The following is a 20,835-nucleotide window of genomic DNA, read 5'->3' as shown; positions in this document are numbered from 1 at the left end:
TTCTGTCGCGGTATAAAGTGTGCAACGCAAGCATTAGAAACATTTTCCTTGAGAATTACAAGCGCAGAAACTATCACAATTCAATTCTCAACGTCAATTTTTGTATGACAACATCGTGACACAACAACATGTGTCAGACGCGTGACCGCGGGTGTCACGCGGAGTCTGGATGGCACTGGAACAGGCGGGTGGCGGTTGCGATGTCACTCGGCGCTTAGCGCTCAGTGCGGGAGGTTGTCGCTGGTTCTCTCCTGGAAGCTCATTCACAGAAATTCGAAGGGGCCATATTATCGAATTAGCGATTCATTTTCTTACCCACAGCTCGAAAATAAAGCGGACGTAGCACTGATACGTTCTTTTTTCAAGCCAAACGAGCTCTTCTTCTGGCCTTGTATCGGTCAGATTGACTCACACAATGGCAAGGAGTGAACCGCTTTTTTGACAAAGTCTCAGTATTTCTTTGAGTGCTGCGTTACAGGGACAAGCTAAAATTTTTATTCTATTTTTTAACTTTTATTAATGTAGCATCCTGATTGAAAGCAAAATTCTCTTGAGAAATTCTAATGAAACAACCATCATAAAATGGAATTAATCATATTAATTAAAAATATAAATTAATTATAAAATATTATTAACCGAAATTCAATACGTCCTTGGATGAAATTAATAATGAGTAGACTATGCGATCACTATTAAGTTTGTACCAGCCTGTGATTCATTGGCTATTTGTTCTATGAATAAACCTATGCCGAATTAAAGAATCTGAGATTTAAGCTTTTGTTAATTCAAGACATGCATATTAATTAATTAGCTTTTATTAATTCAAGACATGCATATTAATTAATTAGCTTTTGTTAATTCAAGACATGCATATTAATTAATAAGCACTCGTTAATTAAAGACATGCATTTTAATTAGTGAGCATTCGTTAATTCATAACATGCCTTTTAATTAAAAAACATTCTTTAATTCACGATATGCATATTAATTAATAAGCATTAGTTAATTCAGGACATATCCATCCTGGATACTCGCTTTTGCACATAGTGTGTCTATCAAAAATGTCCCAAATTTTTTATTAATTATTGAATTTCCTCTTTAAATTAACGTAATTTAATTCACTTTTTACCACGATGTTCTGAATTTTGTACGTTTTTAATTATTAATTAATTACATTTTGTACGTTTTAATTATTAAATAAATTACATTTTGTACGTTTTTAATTAGTTTTTTTAATTAGTTGGATGACCACTTCACACTGCTCGATTTACTGAAAGGGGTAGAAAAACTATTTATTCAAAGGTAAATTTGTTGTGATCTTTCTTATTTTGTTCTTATCCGAAAACTTACATAGATAAATTCAAATCATTAGCTAAACGTTTAAATAAATATTGTAATTTAATATTCCATTCCATTATCGCAAGGCAAATATTACTGTTATCCGCTATAAAAGGATGAGTTTCGAGGATTATTTCTCAGTTGTCTTTTGTTCTTTAAAACTTTTCTAAAATTTTTATAGGAGTATTATAATTATTAATGATGGAGGTGTTGTTTTGAAAACGTTTATCTATATACTCCAGCAAAAAACATCACAAGCAAACAAAGCAATGTAATTTTTGAATCGTTTGATCTTAAAACAAATAGTGCGAGGGAATCATCTGTGACACCTCCACTTCTTTATCTGGAACCCTCCACTTATTTCTTCTTCTATCTTCTATTCTCCACTTCTTTATCTTGAACCCTCCACTTATTTCTTCTTCTATCTTCTATTCTCCACTTCTTTATCTGTGACACTTCTATTTCTATATCTTGAACCCTCCACTTCTTTCTTCTTCTATCTTCCATCCTCCACTTCTTTATCTTCCTCTTGTGATGAAAGGCTGGCATAACTCCGTGGCTGGTCTCTCTGCACAGTAAACCTTCTTAAAATTACAATTGAATTACAACCCTTCTTAAAATTCTTACAATAAGAATTGCGTTTCTTGTTTACCTTCTCGAAAGCAGCACTAAAATGATGTTATGATAAAGATAGATATCCATTTATTATTGCAAGGCTCCGTCCTGCTAAAACGCGGCTGTACCGGCCAAGATCGGCGCCGGGTTCGGCTCTAATACGGACTGTTTCGTTTACAATTCAAGTTAGTTTAAGCAATCTTTATTTCCATATTTCTATTGAGTTATTAATCTCAACCCGTTTGTAATAAATAGGTGTCGTTTGGTGAAATTAAACATTTTTCAAGCATTACATGTAGTGGTCTCTTCTTCTGTTAAGTTAATTCGATTCAAAAGCCTAGATTATTTATTAGATTTTTATAGTAGGCAGGCAGTCAACCATGTTTTTTGAGACGCTTCTTTTCGTCTTGTTCTTCATCTTCGTGTCGATGGCATTCAAGAGATACCGCAAGGTGAGACTCGCTTCATGTACATATCTTAAAAATTTATTTATTTTGTTTATCTCTCTATCGTCCAGCTGTACATAAATGTCCGTTTTAAAATGACATTTTTTTTTGTCTATGAATGAAGCCCATCCGTCATATCGGACTAATATTTCGCCTTCAATTTCTGGCTGGCCCTCTAAATGTAATATAATAAGTGAATTTAAAATGAAATAATAATGTAGGTGTAGCAGATTCATCAGCTTGTTGATGTTGCGGTTACCTTCCAGGTGAATTAAGAAATAATGTATTTATTTCTTCAGCAAGCAAGTGAACGCTTATCGTTCAGTTTTTGCTTGATGCGTAGCAGGTTTATTCGGCGCGGCATGACATCAAATTCCAAACTTAATTTATTAAAATTTTTAATTCATACAAATTGGATTTTGTTCATTTACTGCCATCTAAACCACGCTTCGTAATGTCGCAGGATTACACGACTAAGTATAAAATTTGAAGTCCTGGCTAAACGGGAGCTTAATATTAAAGTTCTGGGTTGGATGAGGATTCAAAAGTATCATTTTTTAATTCATGTTACTTTAGTTTGAAAATTATTATTCGGATTTAACCTCATCGTAAATTTTATTCACTTTCGACTGAGCAAAAAGAAAACATATCATTAAATGTTATTCAAATTCACATTTTATGTGTGAATTTGATGAAACCTTCAGGTAAATTCACCACATCTTCATCGAAGCTATAACGATGAAGATTTTCCAAGAATTTAATTGGCATTCACTTTTCAAATGATTTCATGGACAAATTGCTATTCTATGATATGAAGTTTTGATGCAGTGAGTTGCGGGTTCACTTAAGCTAGCTCGCAACGAGCTGTGGATGTTCTGCAATGTTAAGAATCGACGACAGGCCTAAGTTATAATAAGCGCTGACACTGCTATATTATATTACTATTATACAGGGTGAACCAGAATTAACTGACCCTTTTAATTTGTTAATAAATAAAAAACTAAGAACGTTATGAAGTTGTAACATTTTTATGGTAATATTGTATCCTAGTTAAAATATTGTATCCTATTACAATATTTTATTATTGTATTAGTTAAAATATTTATTATGTATTAATAATATGTATTAGTTGAAATATTGTATGTAATATTGTATCCTAGTTAGTTATTGTATCCTAAAAACTAGGATACAATATTACCATAAAAATGTTCTTCTTTTAAATAAAATAAGTTTCAACTTCATAACGTTCTTAGTTTTTTATTTATTAACAAATTAAAAGGGTTACTTAATTCTGGTTCACCCTGTATTAAGAAAAAAAGATGTTGTTACCAGGTCCAGACTTACCAGTACAAGGACACCTTCAGTCATCATATTTTCTTGGGAAAGCTTCACTATCAACAAATGTTATGATGATTACAAGTGTTTTGCGCATTACAAAGCATAGCGCATTACATGAACAAATTCTCCTTCAGTTCGTATGCAAGCAATCTCTTATCAATATCACCCTCTACGTCGCTATCAATGCAAGCACGTTATCTCATATCGTTATATTTTCCTCATCTTCCGTCATATTACCGAGAAAAAATGTTTTAGTGTTTGCTTTGTATTTGCAAGGGACAATTTTTGCTTTGTATTTTGTATGGGACAATTTTTGCTTTGTATTTTGTATGGGACAATTTTTGCTTTGTATTTTGTTATGGACGATTTTTGCTTTGTATTTTGTATGGGACAATTTTTGCTTTGTATTTTGTAAGGACAATTTTTGCTTTGTATTTTGTAAGGGGTGATTTTTTGCTTTGTATTTTGTATGGGATAATTTTTGCTTTGTATTTTGTATGGGGTAATTTTTGCTTTGTATTTGTTATGGACTATTTTTGCTTTGCATTTTGTAAGGGAAGATTTTTGCTTTGTATTTTGTAATGAACAGCCTTGCCAGCGGCTATACTATATAACCCTGTATTTTCCTTAGTCACGAAATTGCTCCAACAGAGTTTATCTAATCAGGCTCTCAAAATCACTGCTTCTCATCAGTTCATATATATCTCAAGACAATTAAGAATGGAAGACTTGAGTCACGATTTATAACGTTTTTGCTATCATTTTGATATTTTGTTAGTTGGAAATCAACATAAAAATTAACTTAATGTACACGAAAAATTATTTCTCGGTTTCACAATCGTAGTGCTCTTCTTCATCTTTCCGGGAACCCATAGTGGTTTAGCAGATATATAAATAGCAAAATAAAGACATATTTAGTATTTAAAATATATTTTGTCTATATTTTTATATATATTTACATATATTTTACGTTAAAAAAAATTTTCTTAATTGTGAGTGATACAAACAAGATCGTTTTTAGCGCATTTTCTCATTATGGAAAAAAGGCGCTATTGTGCTCGTCTTGTCCGTCCGTCCGTCTGACTGTCCGTCTGTCCGTGAATTCTCGTTTTCGTCGACGAGAAAATGCGCTCTCTGTCGCTCACTGCAGTGAATACTGAGTTATATTTTTTCAGCAATTCCTAAAACCCTCCTGCTTCCCATTCGTCGTAAGATCTTAGGCGACGCATGAACAGGATGCCCTTTAACTACCTGATTTTCCTCCTGGCATATGTAGAAAAATACTTCCGACAGTTGATTCAATCTCGCTGATCGGCAGCAGGATTTTGTTCGGAATCAACGAGATTAAATTTTTATTCGGAGTATCTCTCTGAAATCCTATTTTTGATGAATAATAAATCTCAAATGTGGACTATGTATAAGCTCTGCTGATATTCCACTATCCAGCGTCTCCACTACATACGAAAGCAAGATTTAAACAGGATTTAAGGGTTGCGAGAGCAGGATTGATAGGATTTAAACAGGGTTGAATGGAAAATGATTCAAGATTTACAAATAAGTCACCAGATAAATAATAAAATTTTCCTTCCCTGGAGACTTATACGAACGAAGATAAAAAATTTTCCCCGAGTTTTCCTTGCAGCATCATGTTTAAACTTTCGTCGCCTGATAAAGAAACGAAGATGAATGCTCAGTCTCATGTGAACTCGATGATGAATCAAGATGGCCGGGTACAAAATTTTATGAAATTTCACAAATTTCTTGGAATTTTACTTCATTCAAATTTCATTATCTGTGTACCCGATAAACCCGAACGCATTAGCTGTGTTCCCAATGACGCCAAACGTATTGTATGCCTAATGTACCCTATGACCCCGAATCCATTAGATGTTTATAACGCAATCTAACGCAATCGATGCTACCGTCAAAACATTATTAAATTTCCTAATATACATACAAAATAAAAATAAATAATAACGGAATGCCGGCGTTGTCATAGATAATAAACCTTAAATTCCTGATTGCTCGTTGAACGTCCACCTTAATATCGTGATTAATTCCACAGTATATGTAAATAGAGTGCGATCTAAAATACTTTCAAACCTTCATGACGAAAAATTCCCTTTAAACTTCTATCCGAAATGCTTAATAAGAATAGGTGCTGAAATATGCAGGGTCACCAGAAAATATTCAATCTATGTTCATGTATTTTGATATTGCAAGTTGTAGCGGCAAGGTTAACCTGAAATTATTTAATATTTTCGTACGTTTTGGAATATGTAAAGTTGTAATGGCGAGGTTAAATGACATTATTTAATATATACGTATTTTTAGCGCATTTTCATCTTTATGGAAGGAAGGCACCATTGTGCTCGTCATGTCCGTCCGTCCGTCTGTCTGTCTGTGACTTCACGGACGGACGGACGGACGAGAAAATGCGCTCTCCGTCACTCACTGCAGTGAGTACTGATCTTATTTTTTAATATTTAAAGTTGCACCGGGATGGTTGACCTGAAATTATTTAATTTAAATTTATGTATTTTAATATTGCGATTTTTATGAGCAGGTGCGTCTGCTGGAGCGCATTCCGGGGCCTCCTGCGCTGCCGCTGTTAGGCAACACCTTGGAGCTGCTGGGCTCTCGCAAGCGTGAGTGACGGGGGATGCTGTAATTATTATAGCATCACAACAACATCACAACACAACATCATCACATCATCACATATAGCAACGCAACATCTATTATAGTATAATAGATTCAGTTAAGGCTCGTAGTCAGAGAATATGTATAATCGTGTATTGTAAATACATGACACATAATTCAATCAATCCCGTCATCAGCTCTTATGAAATAAAATACTTAAAAAAACGCTTTTTAAAAAAAAACACGTTTTTCTGTGGACTAAAAAGTAGAAAATAAATTATGGCTCGCCCCAAAAAACGTGTGTCGGGCAGATTTATGATTAAAGCCAAAAGCACACAACACACGAATTTTGGAAATTTGATGGTGAACGTATACATGCCCAACCCAAGTTTTTTGGTGCGAGCCATAATTTATTTTCTACTTTTTAGTCCACAAGAAAAGCGTGGTTTTTTAAAAAGTTTTTTTAAGCATTTTATTTTCTACTTTTTAGTCCACAAGAAAAACGATTAAGACTTGATTAAGGCTTGTAGTCGAAATGCCGCGAAGTCTGAGAGCGAGGTATTCGCGACCATCGTGTGAAATCCTCGATCTGCCCTAAGCTCGGCTAGTCGCTATCCTCGAGCTTGTAGTCTTAGTAATATGATATCTTAGGCAGACCTTTTTGCGGGAACTTTCGAATTTCAAGCGGCCGAGGAATGGCCAGCGGTCGGCTATAACTAATTGGACTATGCCGACCAATAACCACGTATTATTCATCGCCCCTCATTACATATACGTCTCTTTCCCTAATACCTTCCATAAAGCCTCCATCGAATTAGTTAATATACGGGCTTTTACCTCCACGTATCAGCATGCTTGTTCACAACTAGTTTTTGGTAGATAATAGCTACAACAAGGAGGCTTGTCAAGAAATGAAGAGTATAGTATTCGACGGAGATTAAAAATTATAACCCGTTGACATCTCGTGAAAAGTGTATAAGTCGCAGACTTGATGAATATTAATATTCAGAGTTTCTTGAAATTTCCTTTCATCATAACTCTTTTAATACAAAGTTTACATATATTTTGTTACCGTTCACCGTTTGTGAATAATTAGCTGAGTAAGCATGGAAAAATTTATATCGCCATCTCATTCATGAGTGGAGTAAAGTTCAGCCTAATTTGTAGAGAAACTCATAGGGAAGGGCCGAGACTGTTCGAAGCCTCGCGGTTCTCAATCAGAGCCTTAAGGGAAGCGTCTGGGTCCAAAATCGACAACTTTTGCTTTTCCCGTTTTTAGTCTCATCTTATAGCTGACTTTCTGACCTATCCAACGGTACCAAAACCATCTCTGTACGTTGATTTGTGCGTTCACGACAGATCGCGAAAGGGTTAGGGGTGGTGGAGTTCTTTAACATTTAAGATACGGGCAAATTCCCCGCAGTGCAGTTATATAGCCAGTGTGAACAGGCTGTGCTTCAGTAACCCGCATGCTGTCGTACGGGATGATTTGCGTGCAGTCGATCGCACCATCCTTGACAGAAATTAAGCTCCAGTATCGTCTAGTCTTGCCTCCTTGCAACCTTGAATGGCTATTTTGATGCACGCGCGACTTTGTCGTGTCCTACTGAACATTCGCACTTATTGTCACTGCAAACCTATCTCCTCCTACAGTTTTGAAGCTACAGCAATGAGAGATATGCCATTCGATTCGCAAATAAAATATCTAGAGATTGGTTTTAGCTTTTTTTTAATTTCGTTATAGTTTCGAAAATATTTGGAAAAAGGGGGCGAAAAAAAGGGGAAATCGAAAAAGTTTCGAAAATTTTACGAAATACCCTCACCCACAGAAATTCGAATTTCGAAAAAAGCTAAAACGAATCGATAGATATGCTCCTTACGCATCGAATGATATGCGTCTCGATGCTGTAGCTTGAAAATCCTAGGAGATAGCTTTCTACAGTACCCCCTTTTTAGCCGTTTTCTAAGAATTTCACGTTTTCTTTAATTTTTTTTTCGAAAAATTTACACGAACAAAAAAGTCTTAAATTTCTGTTTTACACATGTGTACGAAGTTTCAAAGTGATCCGTCCGTAAATAAAAAAGTGTTTCTTGGACCCAGACGCTCCCCTTAACTAACGGGATAGTATTAGTTTAGTTAGATTTAGTTTTAGTTTGCTTAAATTTTGTAGAGTAGTGTCACTTTGATGCTCCAGTCAAAAATTGTCTCATGACAGAGATTTAAGTAAAAGCTTTTTTATGTGTAAAAATGTCATAATAGTTCTTGATAGTCATCTATTCGTTACCTCTTTACAACAGTTCTTATTCAACAATTTGGCTGATTCTTTCATCTAAATGTAAATTAAAAATGCTCACATCTAACGCAAAAGCATCCCCCATCCCTTCCACAGAACTATTACAAACGTTAATAAATTTCTCCAAGCACGGCAACGGCATCGCGCGAATCTACTTAGGACTCAAACCCTACGTCCTGCTCAGCAAATGCCGCTCTGTGGAGGTGAGTCTCATTGTGTTGCAGGGACATTGTACTTAAGTGTATTTATTAGTGACATGTTCTCAGGGCTCCACATGTAGTTTGGACATTGTACTTAAGTGTATTTATTAGTAACATGTTCTCAGGGCTCCACATGTAGTTTGGACATTGTACTTAAGTGTATTTATTAGTAACATGTTCTCAGGGCTCCACATGTAGTTTGGACATTTTTTCTGTTCAACGTGTTCTTATAGGGCTCAATATGCTGTGTGAACATAGCACTTAAGGTTACTTATGTGTAACATGTTCCTTAGGGTTCTTCGTTCGTGTAGTTTGGACAGTACTTTTGTTCAAGGTATTCTGGGGGCTCCGTGTGTTTCCCATGGACGATATTATTGTTTGTAGCCGTTCAGCCTTTCTTTCTTATGCTTCGCCTTCTAGTATTATAAATGAGCGGTATAATCATGACTAAATAAAAATAAGTGGAACTTTGGTAAAGCAGTCTGGCTAAGTTCTTCAACATTGCTTGGCTGTTTCATGCAACTGGTCCCCCGGGGGCTATCTTGGTAATAGTTATACCCCATTGACGCTTTGCCATGGCCATGTGCCCAAAGACTGTTTCTTGGATCACAATTGAAATCAATCAAAAATTTGCTGCATAATACTAATGAGAAAGAAATTATTAAAGAATTTGTCGTCCCCAGGGTCTGTTGACCAGCAACGTCTTGATTGAAAAGGGCCGCCTCTATGACTTCATGCGACCTTGGCTTGGCATCAGTCTGCTCACCTCTACTGGTAGCCAGCAATTAAACCTAATTTTAACAAACCTTTATTAAGATAAACGTTTATTAAGATAAACATTTATTAAGGCAAACGTTTATTAAGATAAACGTTTATTTGATTAATTCTGCAGTGCTCTTATTTTGATAAGATGCTATAAAAATTGCGACTACGTTGATTAAAATGATTATTCCCGGGAAATTATTGATGATATTTCACTATGATAGGCAGTAAACGCCATCTCCTTATCACTAACGTTCACGTTTAAAGAATAATGCACATTTTTAAAGTTAATTGCACATGAGACAACATGGTGGCGGCCAGTACAACTGTCAAATACTAACTGCCATTTAGTTATATATCTTGCAATTGGCCTCGTGCAAATGCTTGATGGGTCCTTCTGTGTCCAGAAGTTCCTATACACGAGTCCAAGTTAATATATAGTGCAATTAATAGTGGCGGTGAGTTTTTGTAAGTTTTACAGGACACAGTCCCCTTCCCCTTACTACTACTGTCCCCTTCCAAAAGCGCCATTATCATTTACCCTTTAACTTTACTAAAATTTGGTCTCTATTATGCACATTGAAGCATGACACACATGAAGACAAGGAGGAAAAAATATGCAGAGTTCTTGACAAGATGTACGCATTTTTCCGAGTACTCCTTCCGTGTTGAATGACCCATTCTTCTTCATTCACTGGTCAGTAGTTTAAGATTTAATAATTCCCAACGTTTAAAAGGGTACATACTACGGTCAATCGATTTTCACGGTCAAGCATCTGTCTTATTTTTACCACACTTCTCTTTAACTTCTCTTTTTGTAGTTTAATTATTGTTTGTCTGCAATAAATCTTATAATCAATAATTAACACACTTTTACCTCTCCAATCGATCTGAAATTTTGTACACTTACGTAAAGTCCGAAACAATGCAAGAATCAATTGACAGAATAAAAAATAAAAAAAAAATAATATTAAAAAATAAAATAAGTAATTCATTGTACATGTGTTACATCGACGACACCGTCCTCTCTAGATGTGTGGCCTTTTAAAAAGTACTTTTTAAACGCATATTATTCTGAGATGCGTTTACATTGCTTTTAAAATTTATGTAGTATTTTCATCTCCAATTTCAGGCAAAACATGGAAGTCCCGTCGCCGCCTGCTAACTCCCTCGTTCCATTTCAAAATATTGGAAGATTTCGTGGAGGTTTTCAACCACCAAGCCTTGCGTCTCGTCGACAAACTCCAGAGCAGAGTGGGTGACGCCCCCTTCAACGTGTGCCCCTTGGTGGAGCTCTGCTCGTTGGACATCATCATGGGTGAGCGGGGGTGCGCAGCCGTAGACCAGCAAATTGACGCGTAAATCAGCCCTGGAGCCAACATCAACCATCTAAATGCCATAAATATTGTCATCATGGCACCTAAGCAGCTGTAGTCAATTGCCAAATCTCACCACACGAACTTTAACCAAAATTGGTTCAGCTCACAAACTTCTACTCCACATAGTTAACGGTCAATACGTCGTTTACCAATGATTTATAACCCATACCATCACTTCTTACACATGCTGTTATCCTAAGTGTCCGCTGACCACACTGCATTGTCGCAAATGTGAACTGTACCAAACGGTAATGCGTCATCACCTTACTTACTCCGCAAGACGTGAACCCCGCGTCACTGTTTCGCTGCCTTACTATCCCCCAGCATCCTCTTCCTCCACACTTACCCCGACTCTCCTCCTTACCGCCATGGCTGGCTGGAGGCTTTCCTCGCAGACCTTTAATGCTTACCCGAATTAGGTTAGGTTAAGTTAGGTTACGTTAGGTTACAACTCGTATAGATCCTCTTTTAATAGCGTAAAGTTTTGCTGGGGGAAATCAGCTGCGACGAGCGGACGGGCTCCAGTACTAGTGCTGGCTGTGCACCAACAGCGCTGTACGTGGCGTAGGGAGTTTCTTACCGAAAATCGTGAGGTTAGGCGTTAGGCAACATGGAATAGAACTGTTGGGCGGCTCTAAATACGGCTTAGAGCGGTTGTATTGGTGGCTTGTTTCTCATTAGCTCGCTGGTTCATTTCCATGAAGGGAATTTGTACCTATGGCTTTTAGCAAATAATCACTTAGGCTACTTTGCCCTGTAGCAGGCTTACGCACGGAAAGGATAATGAAAGAAATGCTGGTATTGGGCAACGCTGGCATCTGGCATGCATCCCGTGAGCGGCACGAAAAACTACCAGTTACGTGAACTTTGTAGAAATATTGCAGAAAATAAGTTAAAAAGGAGGAAAAAAGATCAATTTTCTGTAACGAAGTCTTACTTCCCAAATAGTTGTTTAAATTCTTGCTCCACTTCATACATTCCCTTAATGTTTGCTATCTCATTGGTTGGTCGAAATAGTGTGTTAAAATAAAACATTCTCTCTTGTAGAGACGGCCATGGGCGTCGATATCAACGCCCAGAACGACGAAGAATGCAACTATCTTAAGGCTGTTCACGGGTAAATATTTTAGTTAATTTGCTGCTACATAGATGGTAAGAAACGTCTTGCTTTCCTGGACATGCTCCTGGAAGCGTTCATTGTTAATATTCAATTACAATTAAAATGACAAGAAAATTTCTGGCGTGATGTCATATCGTGATGGTATGACGTTACTCAACAGCAGTACCCAAGTTACTGAAGATTAGTTTAGGATTTATCGTACTGGCTATCTTCTCGCACACATCGGAGCAACGTCCGTGTGACCGGCAAATATTTTAATGTTTTTACGCATCCCATTACGGTATTTCTAACTTTAGCAATTTGGAATCCCTGTTGATTTCTTAGCGTTAATTTTTTGTTATTGATGGCGTTACATCGTATATGCTTGTGATTATTTGTTCGCCCGCTTTTCCTTCCCTTACCCGATACTTTTGTTTCATCGCCACTGTGACGAATATTTCATTTTTGTAATTTTCCTTGTTGTAAATGAACATTACTTTTCGTGGGGAAAAATAATGTACAGAATTTATGTCGTGGAATATTTCAGCACTTTCTCTCTTGCTATTGAACGAAATTTGCAGTGAACGTGAAAATAAATTGGTAATGATTTTAATATCAAGACTCACTTCGAATTCCCAATGATCACTTTGCATTTCCAATGATATTACCATCTTTTAACCAGATGCTCTTCAGCTAAGTTTTAATATAACCATGTATTCTTTGCACCAATCGTGATTTTTCTATATCATTCAGAATGAGTGACCTTATCATGAAGCGTCACTTCGCCCCGTGGCTCCACAGCGACATCGGGCTCAAGCTGTCGAGACTTGGGAAGAAACACAGCGAGCTTCTCAGCGCCCTTCACGCCATGTCTCTTGGGGCCATCAAAACAAGACGAACCGCCTACAACAAACTCAAGGCCGAAAAAGACTCAAACAAGGATATCCAAACGGACGGTCTGTAAATTGCGACTTATCGAAAACTTATGGCGCTAAAATGACTATATTTTTGACAATTGTTAATCCAAAGCATCATCCATGAGAGCATTATCTGTAGCCTGTAATTTCTAACGGCAGGTGTATTGAATATTTTTTCGAAATTAACTCGGCTTTGCACTGGATTTGCTTTTGATACTTAGTTATATTGGTGCCTAACACGGATAGCTGGTACCCGTGCTGCCTGTTAACGCAGCTGACATGGTTAATTGGCGTTGCTATTGCTACTTGATTGTGAGTTCCGTCAGTTGCCAGTTTTCTAAATCGTCAGAAAGCGCGATGTCTTATGGCAAAGCTGTGGTAATCATCAGATAAGATTATTTCGGTTACCAAGCAAACGATTGTGTTTAGTATGGCACTATTTACGTGATTGCCAGATGTCGCTAAAAAACCTGTACTGTGTGCTTCAGGTGGCAAGAAACGTCTTGTTTTCCTGGACATACTGCTGGAAACGTCTGAACAACCCGACAGGCCACTGTCTGACGAAAACATAAGGGCGGAGGTGGACACGTTCATTTTTGCAGGACACGAATCCGTGGCCACTACGATCAACTTCGCCCTATTCCTCTTGGGCTGTCATCCACAAATTCAGGCGAGCCTCTCGAGATTAGACCGAGGACTTTGTGGTACAGTGTTGAGAGACACGGTCTCTCGCACCCAGCGACCTGGGTTTTCGAGTCACTCTCAGGACAAGCTGCTTCAGGACGCTCAGCTTGTGGCCAACTCAACCATTGGTCCAACTGGTTGATAAATAAGTACATAGTTCATCCAGGGTGTTCTGTATTGCAAAAATCGTTCCGGTGGGTCCGCATGCGACTTTTTTTTGTAGAACTACTAGTGTCCCTACCCTATCCTAAAATTTCGGTCCTGTCCGCTTTTAGCGAGGGGAAGTCGGACAGTTGACCAGCGAGTAAATTAGCGGCTAGATATCAGCTTTTCACTCTGTTTTTCCGATCGGAAAATTAATTTCCTGGCGGTCGTACGGTAACCGAAGGGCACGCGTATGTATCACCTCTATACTACCTTCCAGGGCAGCCACGACTGAGTTCGAATGCAGGTTAAAAAACGCCACTTCCTCCCTGATCTTTATCTAAGAATTTTTAATCAAGTCGAGTCATTTAATTAACGAGTAAAATGGGATCAGTAAAAAGTGATAATTCCCGATTTACTCTTTTTTTTCAGACGCGCGTAGTGCAGGAGTTGCATGAGGTCCTCGGGGAGGGTGACGTAACCATCACTTCTGCTGCCCTGCGAGGCATGACTTTCCTGGAGGCGTGCATCAAAGAGGCCCTCAGGCTCTTCCCGCCATTCCCTTTTTTGAGTCGCAGACTCCACCAACCAGCCGTGACCGGTGAGATGGGTATCGACGTAAACTAGTAACGAGGTAAACAAATTAACCCTTGTCATACTGCAATATTTTACATCTTTTTAATCGTATCGAGTTTAGGTACAATTATTACAATGCGATCCGACGAGTGTTAAGAAAGGACAGATGTATAGTGTGAAAGTTTGTTTATCATAATGTATTTATTTGCGCATGTGAATTCCACTGGCCTCATGATACCGAAACTGGCTATTTAATTTCGGGAGCATTTGCATGTATCGACCAATAAACTCAAACCTACATAATAAAATATTGGAAAAAAAGCACATTCACCATGGTATATGATGGTGAGCTTATTCAAGATAGAATCACTCCGCATTATAATCCTAACGATAGGCGTAGGAAGCCCGCACTATCTACTGTATAGCTCCCACCTACAAGTGTGTTAATTTTTGCGTCCTGTTCATTTAACCCAGACGGTTACCAGCTGCCAGAAGGAACGGACATCATCATCATGGTATACTGCATCCACCGCGACCCCGAACAATTCCCTGACCCCGACAACTTCAACCCCGACCGTTTCCTGGGGGCTGAGGCAGCCAAGAGGCACCCGTTCTCCTTCATTCCTTTCAGCGCCGGGCCCCGCAACTGCATTGGTATGTCATACAATCCTGTTCTCGGGGATTGTACAATCCTTTTCCCGTTTCACTGACGCTCTACAGAGTTCGAGACGAGTGGACGACGCGCCCGCTTGTCATCGCCGCGAAATCGGCGAAGTGCCTGACCACTTTTGAGGCTCTGGGGCCATACTTTCCAAATTCGCTAAGTGAACGTAAGTACTTACGCTCTATTTTCTTGTCTATGGTTGGTGGATTTTGCTTGAAAGGCCGTCAATGATTGGCTGATGAACTTACGATCTCTTAACTTTTTTGAAAGTATGGGCCCTGGATCAATGAAGTAGATTTAGATTGGCGCTATATTTATCGCCGTGTATAAGTTTTGTGAAATTGGTCCTATAAACTCTTATTTAAGCTGTTCTTTTAAGAACCACTCGTGATATTATGGGGATAAACAATTTAGGTAACTAATCATTTATGAAAGATCTAAGAAGTTATTGGAGTTTAATGATTCAATCTAAGTAGTTTCGACATACTTGATCGAATGGGGATCACTCGAGCATATACCCCTTTTGTTTTTCGCTATGTAATTAAGTCTTAACTTTATTTTTGTTGTGCACAGGCAAGAAGTTCGGAATGATGGAGATGAAGGTCGTGCTGGCGCACTTGTTGCGTACCTTTGAAGTGACGTGCAGGCAAACCGTCGATGAACTCGGCCTTAGGAAAGAACTAACGCTACGACCAGAACACGGAGTGATGATCACCCTGCAACGCAGGGGGTGATGATCACCCTGCGACGCAGGGACTGATGGTCACCCTGCGACGCAGAGGGTGATGGTCACCCTGCGACGCAGAGGGTGATGGTCACCCTGCAACGGAGGGAGTGATGATCACCTTGCAACGCAGGGGGTGATGACCACCCTAAAACGCAGGGGGTGATGGATGTTACTATACAATTTTGCGGTTGAATACAACTTAAGATAAGATCATTTAAGATACCGTGCATCACGGTAGTCATACTGCTTCAAGATACCGAGCACCACAGAAGCCGTGCTGCTTTAAGATACCGTGCATTATACAAATGTGTGTTTCAATTCAATCTTTGTCATGTACAGTGATACTTCGACTTGCGAACTCTTCCAGGTACGAATCAGAGGTTCGAGATTTTTTTGCACATACGAAGCGAACCGAATTCCATAACCGACTAAGTGCTATATTTTATTTAATTTTCTTAATGCACATTAAATACCAATATTGTTTCCACAAACTAACATTTCCTCGTTCGCACCCAGTCACGGAAGGAATTCAGTTCGCAAGTGTTGTAGTTTCATTGTACAGTGTACAGCAGTTCTGTTAACCCAAATACACGCGAAATATTCAGAAAATTTCTCTTTGTAAGCCAATAAGCACGATGTCCATAGATGATACAATCGAACAGAGCTCGAAATGACATTAATTGTTGATATTCTGTATGGAGCTTTTCTACGTTCGCGGTTTAATTGATTGACAATTAATTAATGTTCGTAATTATAAAATTATCAATGATCTTTTTACCGTTGTTAACTGTCCATACATTTAATTTCTCCAAAATATATTAAAATACATAAATATACATACAGTATCATCATCATAAACGGCATAAACAGCGTAGGCACGGCACACACACAATAAATTAATATAAATAATAATTAATAAGACAAGCAAGCCCTTGGGGGCGGGGGTCTATCCTCGCCGCCGCACGCAACAACAGCGCCGTTCCTGTCAGCAGCGCCTCATAACAACGGGAGATGAAGCGCTTAGAGGCCCGGATCACTCAGATCATCACAGTGAATCATTTCCCTATCGTAGTGGATTATATTTGTAAATTTATTTATAACAAGCCTGTTCCTGATATTTTCGAAATAAAGCGGATGGGATTAGTCCATGATTCCTATTGATATATTTTACTTTGTCACAAAACATACTCATAGGAACAACACATCATATTCTCATCTCAAGTTGGACATGAATTCGGGGGGGAAATTCTACGATATCGGTAAATTTGCCCACTACCTCAGCATTTAATAAAAAATATATATTTTTTTACCCGATTATCTTTTCGTTTATTGTTACTTAATGAAGACAAAGCCATATTTATTTTATTTCATTTATTATTACCCTGAGGTGTGGACTGGAAAACCTTTTTAGTCTGGTTAGCGCTAAAAACATCTCTATGAGACATTTCATAGAAAATGGCAATATGATGACAGACATTGTTACTTTGATATTCCCTCATCGACTGAAATATTTCTAACATTTTTTCTACCGAATTTCCTAACATTGTCAGGAATGATAACGATAGGCGGTTAATATTATGTTATGTGTAATATGTTATAATAAGCCAAAGCCTTAGCCATTGCAACAAGTCCTAAATGTTAATGCATAGTTATTGATGCAATAAAATTAGTGATGATATTGAGATAAAAAGATCACTAGTGATGTTATTTTATTGTATTGCGCCATTGTCAAGGCATGTCACCACAAATCGCCTCCATAATATTAAGGTAGTAAAATCCTATCAATAACGTTGATTATAAGTATAATGTTATACCATAAATGAAAAATTGCGCTCCTGTTATACGATTGACGGACAAGGCTCACACTAGTTAGATGAATTTTCGCTTGTGATGAAAACGCAATTTGAACGACACAATTTACGAGTCTGGAGGGAAGTGACCCACCAATTTTAGTTTGGATGGATTGTGTGTGACCCATTCAATTTAGCTAGCTCGTGCGGGCAAATTACTTCACTAATTAACTACTTTTAATTTCTCGTTAACGCTCAGCACAGTCCGCCACAGCTCTCCTTGGCAACAGCGCCGCATAAACGACGAAGAGCAACTACCGCTCATGCATGTCGTATCTGTTATTAGTGTTCAGAGTGATTTACTTAATTTCAACAATGAGCAATCAATAGTATTTTGATTGTATTTTTATTATGCATTATGAAAATTAACAGGTTAACTGTCGGTTGTGTCACAAATTTTTACTATTAAGTTCTGTAGGGATAGAATTTTTAAAAATTTCAGAGCTGATACAGGAAAAAAAAAGTTTTCCGACGTCTCTTCCGTCATTGTCTTCAACTCTTTATTAGTCTCCAAAAATTAATTTTAGTCAATAAATCAACGAAATTTGTTGTGGATTTGAACACAGACGATTGATTCAGAAATAATTTTGCGTCAACATATCGTTATTAGATATTGAACGACACAATAATCCACAACGGAATTTGATTTGAGTAACGTCATTTCTTTCAAAGTATAATGTTTTTGAATGCATTACGAAACAGAAAGCTCGGTCATCTTTTATTCTGAAATATACATCATAAAATTTTTAAATATATTGCTCATTCATCAGACATGCAACGACACATCTAATGCAACGGATTAAAATATATATATCTTTAGAAACTTGGCCCTCTTATGTTCAAAATCGGAGTCATGTAATTTTCAAATCCAATATGATTTTTAATACGAATTTTATAAAGAAATTTTGAATTAATAAAATCACTTAATGCTGAGCAACATTTCGTTTAAATTATCTCTAGTGAACAGACCTCAGCTCTTCGTACCAACGGATTCTAAGGCGGTAAACGCAGTAGGGATAATGAGACGCGTAATTATTTAATAATTATTAAGAAATTAATAATTATTTCCATTCGATGAAGCCGCAGTTGAAACACGAGAGTTTCTAAGTGAAGTATGATATGCATGATGTAACGGGACATAGTAAGGCAATGAAGACGTCGCGATCGATTAAAAAACCAATTTTGGAATGAAAAATCGATGCCAAAAAATCATACTAATATTCCTTTTTAAGACATCAATAAGAGAAATGAGTGTGACTTTGTCCTAATAGCGATGCACCTTTCGCCTTACAATGGACCAGCACCAGCCTACCCAATTTGGCCCGGAAAGGATGCTCATCGGCGCTGCGCGGAGAAAGTAATGTTATTTGGACAACTATAACCATAATTTTTTCAATGTACATAATTTCTCAATAACGTGAACTCCGAAAAAAGTGAATACTGTATCTAGCAAACAAGCATCGTGCAAGTATAAACGTTTGTGCCTTACTCAAGTTTCTTAAAAAGTAAAGTATAATACTGGAACTTATGTAAACTAATAATCTAGCTATGAGACGTCAGCTCGTTACACAGTTTAATGCTACAATGAACTATAATGAAATGACAGAAAACCTAATTCATCTAAAATATTGAAATTAACATCTCATGAGAGATCAGGCATTAGATTAGACATACATAGCACCATAGTAATCAATAGACATACATAGCACCATAGTAATCTCTAGACATACATAGCACCATAGTAATCTCTAGACATGCATAGCACCATAGTAATCTCTAGACATGCATAGCACCATATCTAGACATACATAGCACCATAGTAATCTCTAGACATACATAGCACCATAGTAATCTCTAGACATACATAGCACCATAGTAATCTCTAGACATACAGAGCATAATAGTAATCTCAGTTCAACAGAACTGAGATTACGAAATTTAAACAGAGCACAAGTTGACATTAGAAGATCAGACCACAAGTTGACATTAGAAGATCAGACCACAAGTTGACATTAGAAGATCAGACCACAAGTTGACATTGGAAGATCAGACCACAAGTTGACATTGGAAGATCAGACCACATATTGACATTCGCTTATAATTAGCAAATATATCAGCTATGCGGCTGTACTGTCAAAAATAGTTGCATTTGGAAATCCGTCAGCCAATCACTGATCGCTTTTCAAGCTAAATGCACCAATCACAGACAAGAAATTGGCCGCTACGTGTACTTAGGCAGCTAGGACAACTTAGACCACTACTTGTTCCTAGGCCGCTACGTGTATTTAGGCCGCTACATGTACTTAGGACGATACGTGTACTTAAACCGCTATGTGTACTTAGGCCGCTATGTGTACTTAGGCCGCTATGTGTACATAGGACGGTACGTATACTTAGGCCGCTACAATTTCACGAGCCAGTTTCGAAAGTCTGACCTCTGAGCACCACCGTGATTGGTTTACATTACGTGTATAATGCGTAGGTAACTGCTACTTTACTTAATACTAAAATACTGACCATTATTTTGTACCTAGTTTCAAGTCACTTGAGCGAGACATTGAACCATTAAAGCAGGTAACGGCTTGACTACAATACCTTATCACATAACGCGAGAGCCAGTTTGTTACTAACGGTTACAGCGTTTATTAGGCCGTAGGCCTGTTGCTGATTCCTAACATCGCAGATCATTCACAGCTTGTTGCAGTCTCGAACATGCAACTCACTGCTCCAATTTTGCATTGCTTAACCGCCCGGCCTCCTCGCAAATTCTGACCAGAAACTGGCGCAGGCAGCTGGGATCAAATCCGCACCTCTCTGCTCCAATCTTGATACTCTGAAATGTAACCACTTGGCCACCCTGCCAAGCGAGGGCATAACAAGGGAAATTTCAAATGGTCGCCCCTGCGCCGCGTTTCCCGTGTAACAACAAACAACTCCTTTTTAATAAGGATTAAATCGGCATTACACTTAGTGATCAGAACCCATAAGATCAATTCTAAGTTACAGAATTTCTCGGGCAGTCACAATACAAATCAAAGCTAATATACAATCACGAGTTGAAAGTTGCAGATTTCTTAGGTACTTGTATCACAATACAATGGCAAGCTAAAACGAAATAATAAATCCTTCGCGAATCTGAACACATATTATGGGTACATT

The 20,835-nt window shown here is 37.8% G+C and overlaps 1 protein-coding gene across 1 annotated transcript; it reads left to right on the top strand.

Annotated features, from left to right (window-relative positions):
• The first annotated feature begins 2,238 nt into the window (after positions 1 to 2,238).
• On the top strand, positions 2,239 to 15,833 carry LOC108679188 (cytochrome P450 4C1). Its single transcript, XM_018167788.2, has 11 exons — positions 2,239 to 2,405; positions 6,304 to 6,385; positions 8,771 to 8,877; positions 9,558 to 9,648; positions 10,769 to 10,954; positions 12,063 to 12,132; positions 12,868 to 13,070; positions 13,520 to 13,701; positions 14,292 to 14,460; positions 14,910 to 15,089; positions 15,673 to 15,833. Exons 1-11 carry the CDS (start codon positions 2,334 to 2,336, stop codon positions 15,831 to 15,833), a joined length of 1,503 nt encoding a protein of 500 aa, XP_018023277.1. The 5' UTR covers positions 2,239 to 2,333.
• Positions 15,834 to 20,835: the final 5,002 nt, after the last annotated feature.

The sequence above is a fragment of the Hyalella azteca genome, unplaced genomic scaffold (assembly GCF_000764305.2).
Source record: "Hyalella azteca isolate HAZT.00-mixed unplaced genomic scaffold, Hazt_2.0.2 contig16339, whole genome shotgun sequence".
Classification (NCBI taxonomy): Eukaryota; Metazoa; Arthropoda; class Malacostraca; order Amphipoda; family Hyalellidae; genus Hyalella; species Hyalella azteca.
This window is presented reverse-complemented; position numbering and strand designations above follow the sequence as displayed.